At 44.2% G+C, this 12,340-nt stretch overlaps 1 protein-coding gene across 3 annotated transcripts in view; it reads left to right on the forward strand.

Moving 5' to 3' along the window:
* Positions 1 to 12,340, forward strand: part of atcaya (ATCAY kinesin light chain interacting caytaxin a) — a 64,745-nt gene that overhangs the window by 18,346 nt on the left and 34,059 nt on the right. For 2 of the 3 annotated variants that reach the window (XM_080212812.1, XM_080212810.1), the window contains exons 3-4: positions 10,026 to 10,090; positions 11,741 to 11,962. In XM_080212812.1, the coding sequence (XP_080068938.1) occupies positions 10,026 to 10,090; positions 11,741 to 11,962 (287 nt within the window). Of the gene's footprint in view, positions 1 to 7,639; positions 7,729 to 10,025; positions 10,091 to 11,740; positions 11,963 to 12,340 lie in introns of those variants that run through there. The other variant, XM_080212813.1, reaches the window with a different exon arrangement.

Here is a 12,340-nt window from a genome sequence, read left to right on the forward strand (position 1 = left end):
ACATTTCTGGCTTTCTGAAATGCTTTAAACCCCAATTTTGTCTCTCTTTCCCCAAAGGTGTTTGATCATGGGGCAGGGGAGGTGGGGAGGGTGTGGGGGGGTAGGGGAGGTGGGGAGGGTGTAGGGGGGGCAGGAGTGTGTGGGGAAGCAGGGGAGGTAGGGACAGTGTGGGGGGGGGCAAAGGAAGGTGTGGGGGGGTCAGGGGAAGTGGGGGACAGAGGAGGTGGAGAATGTGGGGGGAGGTCAGGGGAGATGGAGAGGGTGTGGGGGGCAAGGGAGGTGGGCAGGGTGTGTGGGGGCGGGGGAGGTGAAGTAGTGTGGTGGGGCAGGGGAAATAGGGGAGGGTGTGGGGGAGCAGGGGATGTAGGGGAGGGTTAGGTGGGCAGGGGAGATGGGGGTGGGGCGGGTGTGGGGGGAAGGGGGTGGAGCGGCTAGGGGTGGATTGGGTGGGTCGGGGGGTGGGGTGGATGGGGAGCATGGATGTTGGATGACAAGACACAATTATGATGCTGCCTGTAGATGAATAGCCAAGTGATTTTGACCAGGGAGCTACTGGAGGGGATATTTGTAGTCACATTTGTAGCTGGAACTCAACACCATCAATACCCTCAGGAGAGAGGCAAAAAAACCCCCACAATTGTTTAATAACTAAGACAATGGATCCTAGTTCATCCCTTGCATATCAATACATCTAAATTACATTCCTATTGTGCCTTTTATAATCTGAAAGTGATTTATATAATACTAGCACAGCTGAAAAGTGACTGACTTTGTGTAGGCAGAAACAGTAGCCAATCACTATCCCACACACAGAATGAGATAAAGCCCTGGCTGTGGGAGGAATATCAAGCAGGATATCTCCTCACTCTTCCTCAGATAGCATCACAGGATCTGTCGTCTCTCCCAAAACCTGGGAACAGGCAGTTTTACAAGCTCGGTGTGACACCTTAAACATCATGTTGAGAAAACTGTATAAAAAAAGCCATATGGGACCCTCGGTTTTATAAATAAGAGGTACAGATGTCAAAAGACAGGAGACTGTGCCAAATCAACATATCTCTGGTAAGCCGTCATCGAGAGAGCTGTGTCTCAGTTAAGTGGAGAGACAAGAGAATCTGGGGTTGTTCTCCTTAGAACAGAGAAGGTAAAAAGATGATTTGTTAGTGGTGTTCAAAATTATAAAGGGATTTGATGGAGCATATAAGGAGCTACTGTGTCTGCTTCAGGAAAGTCAGTAAGAGGACACAAATGGAGATAATTGCTGGAAAAAGAAGGGAAGTGAGAAGAAATGTACTTACGCAGCGAGTTGTTACGGTTTTGCACTCTCTGCTGGGAAGCTTGGTAGAAATAGGTCCAGCAGTAATTTTCAAAAAGGGATGTCGTATTTACTTGGAAAGGAGAAGATTGCAGGGCTATGGGGAAAAAGCTGGTACAGGCATGATGGGCCAAGTGGCCTCCTTGTGTGCTGGATTATTCTATAAATTTACCTGGAGAATGAGACCTTCAACATTACTCAGTGCCAGCTTAGGTTTTGCTTCAGGTTGGACCCAAGCTCTTAGGAAAGAGTGCTACCTTGGGCCAAGCAGACAAACAATGTGTGTTAGAATGAATACCACATTACAGAGAGGATTTGTTTTTTTCCAGAATCTATTTCTGGTTGCTCACAATTCAGATGGGCAGCACAGTGGCACAGTGGTTAGCACTGCTGCCTCACAGCGCCAGGGACCTGGGCTCAATTCCCGGCTTGGTTCACTGTGTGGAGTTTGCATATTCTCCCTGTGTCTATGTGGGTTTCCTCTGGGAGCTCGAATTTCCTCCCACAGTCCAAAGATGTGCTGGTTAGGGTGCATTGGTCATGCTAAATTCTTCCTCAGTGTACCTGAACAGACATGGAGTGTGGCAACCAGGGGATTTTCACAGTCACTTCAGTGCAGTGTGTTAATGTAAACCTACTTCTGACATGAATAAACAAACTTAAAATTTAAATCTTCAATTTTTTGCTATGCCACAAAATCTAATTTCAGCACCTGGAGGGTTCTTTGACAGAACACTAAATTAATTGCTAATAACTAAGAGTTAATGTTCTCACGCGTACCCGAGGGAATTGGGAAAGGTATTTCAGAAATCCATTCTACAGAGTCACCTGGAGGCCAGAGCCTGCAAACACCAAGAGCACTGACAGCAAAATGGAGAGGGAAATATTGACAAAAAGGTGCGACTGAAAATTGTAAGACACAAACACAATGCAGAATTTTTTTTCATACAACATAGGTATACTGAACATTGTTTGAAGGGTATGAGGTGTAGTCACCAATACAGGTGACTAAACAGCCACAGTATTTAGTGTTGAGTTAGCTTGTGACGTGCTTGTCCAGAGTGTGGAACTCCAGCATTCCTCAAGTGCAAGTCTGTCAGAAATCCATGCAGCACAGTCGGGTGATAGTTAGAATTGTGTGTTTTGACACAAACAACTTTGACTGACCTTGATCGAAAAGCGCTGGCAACACTGGTTGTAAAGGAATGAGTTTGTGGTCATTATCAATCTGTACTTTTGGAATAATGCACCGGCCACAAGTTATCAATTTTTTTGCATCCTAAATTCACAATGCCCTTCACACAACTGGGGATTGGAGTTCATAGCCCACATTGCTTTTACCTGTGCCTATTGACAGCCATGCTATCCCATGTGGCTCTGAGTCTCCATCCATGAGACCCTCCTGACAGTGGGCTGGGATTCAAGATAAAGGCAAGTTACTGTGGACGCTGGGATCTGAAACAAAATCAGGAAGTGTTGTAACATCTCAGCAGGTCTGACAGCACCTGTGGAGAGAGAATAGAGCCAATGCAGTGTCATCCAGACTCAAAACCTTGGCTCTATTCTCTCTCCACAGATGCTGTCAGACCTGCTGAGATCTTCCAACATTTTCTGATTTGTGACCGGGATCCAAATTTGTTCCTTCTCTTTTTCTTGCTGGGCGATAAAAGTAGATATAGGAAGGGTCCTACATTTTAATAGCGCCTTTCAGAACTTCTGGATATTCCAAACAGACAGTCAATGAGATATGTTTTGGATTATTGCCATTTTGTGAACAGTAAGGTCCCACCAAGATAAATGAGATAAATTATCAGATGATCTGATTTTTAGGGGGGAATATCAATTTGTCTGGTTGCTATTCAGAGGTGGAGTTATCCCAGTTTTCAAATAGCAATTGAAGTTTATTTTTATTTATTAGTGTTACATGTAGACTTATATTAACATTACAATGAAGCTCCTGTGAAAATCTTCTAGTCGCCACACTCTGGCGCCTGTTTGGGAACACTGAGAGAGAATTTAGCATGGTCAATATACCTAATCAGCATATCTTTCAGACTGGGAGGAAACTGGAGCATGCGAAGGAAACCCACACAGACACGGGGAGAATGTGCAGTCTCTTCACAGACAGTGACCCAAGCCAGGAATCGAACTCAGGCCCCTGCTGCTGTGAGGCAGCAGTGCTAACCACTGTGCCACCATGCTGCCCTGAAAGGGACTGTATTAAAACAATAATGTCTGGCCTTCACCGCACAATTGCCTCAAAGAACAAATAACAATACAGCACAGGAACAGACCCTATGGCCCACCAAGTCTGTGCTGATACAGGTGCCTCTCTAATCTAATATCCTCTTGCCTCTACATGTCCATATCCCTCTAGTTCCTGCCTATTCATGTATCTATCTAGATGACTCTTGAATGCTGTTACAGAATTTGCTCCTCCAGCAGTGCTTTCCAGGCATTCATCACCCTCTGTGTGAAAAACTTGCCCCTTACATCTCTTTTAAACTTTCCTCCTCTCACTTTCAACCTATGCCCCTGAGTAATTGACCCTTCAACCCTGAAAAAAAGACTCTGACTATCTATTCTATTCAAGCCTGTCATAATCTTGCAAACCTCTATCAGGTCCCCCCTCATTCTCCGAAGCTCCAATGAAAACATTCCAAGTTTGAAGTTTGTTCAACCTTTCTTCATAATTCATATCCTCCAAACCAGGCAACATCCTGGTAAATCTCTTCTGCACCCTTTCCAAAGCATCAACATTCTTCCAGTAGTGTTGCGACCAATTTTATACACAATACTCCAAATGCGGCCTAACCAAAGTCTTATACAGCTGCAACATAATTTTCCAATTCCTATACTCAATACCCTGACTGATGAAGGCCAGCGTGCCATACATCTTCTTGACCATCTTGTCCACCTGAGTTGCTACCTTTAGGAAACTGGATCTGCATGCCTAGATCCCTCTGTATGCTAATATTTCTAAGGGCTCTACCATTTACTGGATACTTTTCTTCTGCAATAGACTTTCCAAATTGCATCACCTCTCAATTGTCAGCATTGTATTCCATCTGCCATCTTTTGGCCAGCCGACTTATACCCTGCTGTACCCTCTCACTATCTGCTACTCCCCCAATTTTTGTATCATCTGCAAATTTACTAGTCAGACCACCTACATTTTCCTTCAAATCATTTATATATATTACAAACAACAGAGGCTCCAGCACTGATCCTTGTGGAACACTGCTTGTCATAGACCTCCGGTTAGGAAAGTACCCTTCCACTGCTACTCTGTGCTCACCATCCCCAAGTCAGTTTTGTATCCATCTTACCAGCTCACCTCGGATCCCATAAGACTTCACCTTCTGTATCAGTCTGCATTAGGAATCTTATTGAAGGCTTTACTAAAGTCCATGTATACACCATCCACAACCCTCCCCTGGTCAATTTTTCTTGTCACTTCCTCAAAAAACTCAGTAAAGTTTGTGAGACATGACCTCCCCTTCACAAAACCCTGCTGCTTATCACTAATAAACCTATTCTTTTCCAGATGTGAATACATCCTGTCCCTAAGAATCTTAAATAATTTCCCTACCATTGATGTAAAGCTTACAGGCCTGTAATTTCCCAGACTGTCTCTTCTGCCCTTCTTACACAGAGGAACAATATTAGTTACTCTCTAATCCTCTGGTACCTTGCCTGTGGCCAAAGAGGTTTCAAAGATTTTGGCCAAGGCCAAATTTTGGCCAATTTCTTCCCATGCCTGTCTCAGTATTATGGGACAGACTCTATCTGGCCCTGCGGACATGTCCACCTGAATGTTTTTCAAAATCTCCAATATCTCCTCCCTTTTTATCTCAACTTGTCCTAAAATATCAACATCCTCCTATCTACACTCACCATCCGCCACATCCTTCTCCATTGTGAATACTGATGCAAAGTACTTGTTAAGAACTTCACCCACTTCATCTGGCTCCACACACAAATTCCCTCCGTTGTCCTTGAGTGGACTTACCCTTTCTTTAGTTTAAAATTTATTTATTAGTGTCACACATAGGCTTGCAATAACACTGCAATGAAGTTACTGTGGAACTACTCGCCACACTCCCACACCTGTTTGGGTACACTGTGGGAAAATTTAGCATGGCCAATGCACCTAACTAGCATGTCTTTTGGACTGTGGAAGGAAACCGGAGCACCCCGAGGGGAGCCACGCAGACACGGGGAGAACGTGCAGACTCTGCACAGACAGCAACCCAAGCTGGGATTGAACCCAGGTCACTGCTGTGAGGCAGCAGTGCTAACTACTGTGCCACTGTGCTGCCCATAGCTACCCTCTTCCTTTCTTATATATGCATAAAAAGACTTGGAATTTTCCTTAATGCTACTTGCCAAGGACATTTCATGGCCCTTTTCGCCCTCTCAAGCCCCAGTTTAAGCTCTATCCTGTTAATATTTTGTATGTTTAAATTCTCTGTTCTTGCTGGCAGCGTGACAAGATCGGAGAATTCTGACCATTAACTGTTGGGAGTGAGATTGATAATTCCGTGCTCACTTTTTCTGGAAGTGTGATGACTGCCCCACTCCCCACCAGTAACAGCAGCAATGTGGCCCAAATATATTTTGTGGATCAACTTTGTGGGGAGAGATTTTCATCCAGTCAGTTTCACCTTGATTCAGGTGCCTAAATGTGAAAATAAATGACTAAACAAGTAGAAAAGACTGATGTTAGCAGGGAAACCCATCTACAGGCTGTCACAATAACTGTTCCCTCAGAATGTCACAGCAAACACTTCCTCAGACCATCAGAGCTAGCAACATCTTTCAGACACTTAATTATATTTCACTATTAAGTGGACGTACCCTGAGGGTCACAAGGTCAACAAATGGCTGTTCTATCAGTTTGAATGAAGTGGGAATTGAGTCAGTGACAGGAGACTGTGATCATTCGCATACCCTGTTTGACATGGCAGCATTTCTGAATGAGCAATACTCCCTGTGTTCCCGCTAATCCACTTTCAACTCCAAAAAGGCCTGTTGCTAATTAGAAATAATTGAATACATGTTTGAAATATATATGTTGCTTAATTGAATTGGTCCCTAACCCACATAACATGCAGCCTTTCCGCTCAGCAGCACATCAAACAGTGAGCTTACCCACTCAGATATTGGCTGGAATTATTGGCATCACTGCACTATTGGTATAACATGGAGCTGGATTACATGTCGGGGACAATTTTGTGCCTGCACGCTCTGTCTGGGGGAATGACAGCGCGTGTTCAAAATCTGGAGCGTGATTCACACCAGCGAATTTCTGAGTTCTGATTTTTACCTGCCCCTTGCTGGTGGAGTGGCCTGAGACATGCTGAACACACATTTTAATACATTAGCATGTCATTAGCAAGCACTCTTTCTGGGACTCTTCCCCCACCCCCTCCCCCAACTCTACAGAAGGTGCCTTCACTAGCCATTGTGGAATGAGTGTTGGGGAGCCCAGTGCTTGCAGTAGTTAAGTTGTTGCAGGGTGAGTGAATCAGAAGGAATGCACACTGGAGTGACATGAAACTGGTGAGCATAAAAATTATCGCGAATGAGGCATAAGATCTGGCCCAAGAACATGCCAGAGCTGTGGGTGGGGAACACTCTGTTTTTCACACTGCCATTTTTTTTTGGTAAGACTTCCCCCAGTGCATATGGAAATGAAACACAATGAGAGACAGTTAATCATCGACAGTGCAAATATTATCCCTATCCTATCCTCCCCCTTCTCTCGAACATCCTAATTCACACTTAGTTTCAACTGTGAGGCTCTGAGTGTAGTATAGGCACTTAGATAAGGAACCAGAGGGTGATTGTGGAATTGATGCTGCAGCGAGGACTCAGCACCGTCAGGAGGGAAAGCAAAATTGAAAGTACAGCAATTAATAGATCTATTCTCCAGAATCGAAGGAAAGCTTTAATTTTTTCCTTCCCGATTCTTTGAGGGCCACAAGTGGCAGGGGCGAACGGAATCAATCAGGGTGGAGGCGTGAAGGGATAGGGCTGCAGTGCAGCCGGCACAAGCAGACACAAAGCGGTACTCTCTCCCGACCAGGCTAAATCCTTTTGTTCCCGTGAAGAGATGCTTGATCCCCGTGGAGATGTTGGGCATGCTCAGTTCACATCCCACTCATCAGACAACTGCTTCGCTTATTCCATTTAAACTGTGTAGGGGGAGTGGAAGGGGTTGAGGGGTGCAGGGGAATCTGTAAAATTCCTTACAAGGAAAGATGTCCCTATCATGTGACAGCAACATCAAAATGGTGGCAGGACTGTAAAGCCCCAGCTGTTTCTGCAGACACATTTCTGCTAGCCAAAAAGAGTATTTTCACATGATTTATTTATTTGCTTACTGATGAGAAAAATAATTCAGCAAGGTGAGACACCGATTCTGTTTGTGTGGATGATATTTTGAATTGTGCCATCAAAATGAAATGTTAATACTGAGACAATTTGACAATGTATTTCAAGAATTTTTTAGCCTGTTCATTTGACGTATCAGATTTTTCAGGCTGTTAACGTTTGAGGTGTTATGAATACTTGATTAATGTGACAGTGTTTAATGATTAGGCCAGTCTGACTGAGTCCAGTGCTCTGCAGCAATGTTCACCAGCTGACTTCCATTTTGAATCCCACTGTGCTGTCTCTTCTTTGCGGTGTTTAAATCTGGATTTCTCTGGTGTGCTGCTGTTAGCCCTGCTGCCTGTGCGTGTTGCAGGTGTACGGATCACTCTACACAGGCCCAAGGTCTGTCGGAGGACCCCCTTGTACGGGGAGCAGCTGACTGTAAAGTCTGTCTCTGAACGCCGAGATTAATGTTTCTGGATTCCAGCTGGCGTCATTGGAAGTTTCATCCTATTGGCCCTCCCTCGTAGCTCACTGGGTAAATGCCTTCCCCCTCCCCCCCGACCACACGCAGACCAGGAGCACCCCACAAACTGGAACCTGTGACCAGATAGCTGCTCCCAGCCAAAATAAATATTCAGTTCATTACATTTGGCCCTAGGAAGGAGAAGAAAAATATCAAGTCAGAATCTATTGCTGTCCTGGAAGCCCATCTGTAAAGTATGTGTGTGTGTGTGTGTGTGTAGTTATGGCGTACAGACAGTGTCAGGCTTGGCCTCTTGCCTGAAGAGCCGACAATCACTCAGCGCCTCAGGATCAGGCCTATTATGTGATGCACAACATGAAAGAATAGTACATCAACGCTTACTGTCTCAGCTTACAAATAAAGAATGGTCACACGGGCAAGGTGATAGAGGTGAGCTAGCACCTTTAGGACGGGCAAGCCACAAGAATAGCACTATTAGGACAAGAGACACTAGCGCTTGGAGGTTAATTCTGTCCACATTTGGAGGAGATTGCAAGAGACGTGTCTCAATAACTTAAACTCTAATTACAGCAATCTAAGTTAGCTCAAATACATTAGATTTAAATTCAATATAGCAATGGAAACAAAATAGTAAGTACGATGCAACTTAATTTCCACATGAGCCCTCAATAATCATTTTAAACATGAGATTGATCATAGAAACATAGAAACTAGAAGCAGGAGTAGGCCATTCAGCCCTTTGAACCTCCTCCGCCATTCATTTTGATCATGGCTAATCATCGAATTCAATATCCTGATTCATAGAACATAGAACATTACAATGCAGTACAGGCCCTTTGGCCCTCAATGTTGCGCCAACCAGTGGAACCAATCTAATGACCCTCTAACCTAAACTATTCCAATGTTATCCATATGCCTATCCACTGACCATTTGAATGCCCTTAAAGTTGGCGAGTCCACAACTGCTGCAGGCAGAGCATTCCACGCCCTTACTACCCTCTGAGTAAAGAACCTACCTCTGACATCTGTCCTATAATTATCACCCCTTAATTTAAAGCTATGTCCCCTTGTGTTAGCCATCACCATCCGAGGTAAAAGGCTCTCACTGTCCACCCTATCCAATCCTTTGATCATCTTGTATGCCTCAATCAGGTCACCTCGTAACCTTCTTCTCTCCAATGAAAATAACCTCAAGTCCCTCAGCCTTTCCTCATAAGACCTTCCCACCATACCAAGCAACATCCTGGTAAACCTCCTCTGCACCCTTTCCAATGCCTCCACATTTTTCTTATAATGTGGGATTCCACCCTTCCCTCCCACATCCCTTGATCCCTTTAGCCCCGAGAGCTATATCTAATTTCTTCTTGAAATCAGACAACGTTTTGGCCTCAACTACATTCTGTGGTAGTGAATTCCACACAGTCACCACCCTGGGTGAAGACATTTCTCCTCACCTCAGTTTTAAAATGTTTACCCCTTATCCTCAAACTATGACCCTTAGTTCTGGACTCCCTCACCATTGGGAACATTCTTTCTGAATCTATCCTGTTAGAATTTTATAAGTTTCCATGCGATCCCCACTCACTCTTCTAAACTCCAGTGAATATAATCCTAACTGGCTTAGTCTCTTGTCATAGAATTTTGCTAGCTATTGATATTACAGGATATGGAGCCAAGGCAGGTGGATTCCCGACTCTTGTTCCCATTTTGCCAGGAGAGGGAGAAAAGGGCTACAAACCTGGAACTGGGTCAAGGCCTAAAGTTGATGCCCTAAAATCACAGGCCAGACAAGTTCAAGCCACTGACCATCCTGAGCTGATTAATTTTCTTTTTCCTCTGCAGACCGATACCAGAGGAACAAGGGATGGATGTTCTTGGGCGATTACCAGCTCTAGAAAATAGAACTGGTGAGTCTTTTTTATCTTGTTCTTTTCTTTTGTCAATTTGAGCTCCTCCAGTTGGGGCTGGGGAATTGAACACTTGTCCAGTTTAGTCGCCCACTGCATGGTATTGTACAAGTTACGTGCAAGATAAACTCTCTCTACGATGCTCCATTAAGCATTCCCAGAACATGTTGAGCACATATTAGATGGAGAGTAATGTTCCCTTGATACTGTTTCAATAATGTTCAACTCTAACCTCCAAAGAACAACCCAATGACCTCAGTGTGCCATTTTGTTCCATTTTTCATACCAGTCATGCTGTGACCTTTCTGAATGAGAGTGTCCATTGGAACTGAATAGAATCATAGAATCCCTCCAGTGCAGAAGGAGGCCATTCGGCCCATCGAATTTGCACCAACCACAATCCCACTCAGCCCCTATCCCCTATAATTCCATGTATCTACACTGATAGACCCCCTGACACTAAAGGGCAATTTAGTATGGCCAATCAACCTAACCCGCACATCTTTGGACTGTGGGAGGGAACCAGGGGAAACCCACGCAGACACAGAGTACACGCAGACTCCACACAGATAGTGACCCAAGCCGGAAATTGAACTCGGGTCCCTGGTGCTATGAGGCGGCAGTGCTAACAACTGTGCCACCGTGTTGCCTATCTACAGAACACATCATGAAGACAATAGGGACAAGTCTGTATTCCAGGAATTGGATTAAGACTCATGAACCAGTTCACAATGGAGCCCTGTTGCTAACAGCTGGAGGATACTTCATCCTTGCTGTCTCAGTTGAATTTGCGATAAAATGATAGAGCTTGATGTACTGCGCCTGCTAATTGCCTGATTGGAGACCCTCATTGTCCCTCCACAGCGTAGATTTGCTTCCAGAATTCAAAGGAAATCTATCCTATGATCCTCATCTGCTTTGGTTTGGGATCTTTTGTGGTGATTTTGCTCAGTTTTGCTGCTATGAATAGTAATCAATAATTGCTGTCTTCCTTCTGTCTGTTAGTTCTACTTCCTGTGGATACGGTAGTGTAGTAATTACTTACTGCACTAATAATTCAGACAACTGGAGTTCAAGTGCCACCGCGGCAATTTGACTTCAGTTTAAATCGATCTGGAAATAAAGAATTTGGTATCAGGACCGTCTGTATCATAAAATCACCCAGCTTCTTTAAAGCACAAAGCATTCCATTCTTACCCTGTCTGACCTGATTCTTAACATGTCCTCTGAAGTGGCCTTGCAGCCAACAAGCCGCTGAGTTACATCAAAATGGTACCTTATGCTTCAAGTAGAAAGCCAGCCACTGCCTTCTCAAAGTAGTAAATGTGGGCCTTGAAAATGAGTGAAAGAAATCAGCACGATCCAGCAAGGTATTTGGATGTACCCAAGAAATTCTGCTGATGCTGTCCAAATGTACAGTCTTCTAACCTTCGGAGGACATTTTAAATGCTTTAGGTTACAGAGGTTAAAAGAGCATGATCCATAACTTCTGGGACACCGAAATCAAAGAACAGTCTCCAACTTGGGTTGAGAAATTGAAGGGCAGTGCATTCCAATGACTATGCAAGCTAATTTTAGATTCAAATATATCATTGAAAGTACCCATACAGAGTAATAGTAGTAACTGTCTCTATTTCTGTTCCTGCTCAGTGCCCCCTAACACACTGAATATCATTGGGAATCATCCGAAGCGTAAGACTCTTGTTGCCCCAGAAATTAACATCTCCTTGGATCAGAGTGAAGGCTCCATCTTGTCGGATGATTACCTGGATACGCCTGATGACCTCGACATTAATGTCGATGATTTGGAGACTCCTGATGAGACAGACTCCCTGGAATATTTAGGAAATGGAAATGAGTTGGAATGGGAAGGTAATTCTGAAAAGATTATTTGGCTTTCAATTTTCTTCCCTCCTATCCAGGAGGGGTTGATGACTGCTAGACTGCATCTTCCTCAGTAACAGGTTTCTCTGGGATCTCTCTCATTATATATGAGTCAAGCAAGGTTTACAATACTAGGGGGGTCCAGTCTGATGGATTGAGTTAAAAAGGCAAAGCGTTGAGACATCAACAGTGGGATTGGAATTCATTTCCAATTCCTCTCGCGATTGGTGAGAAGAGTACAAGTATTACCCATAATCACTGTGCTGCTTAATTGTTCCTTGTTGGTCATCATTGATTATGATGTTGGAACTTGCTCTGTCGTGGGCCATTTTTTCATAAGGGATATTTACTTCAGGATGAATAAAA

The sequence above is a fragment of the Carcharhinus amblyrhynchos genome, chromosome 26 (genome assembly GCF_965287045.1).
Source record: "Carcharhinus amblyrhynchos chromosome 26, sCarAmb.v2.hapA, whole genome shotgun sequence".
In the NCBI taxonomy this organism is placed as follows: domain Eukaryota; kingdom Metazoa; phylum Chordata; class Chondrichthyes; order Carcharhiniformes; family Carcharhinidae; genus Carcharhinus; species Carcharhinus amblyrhynchos.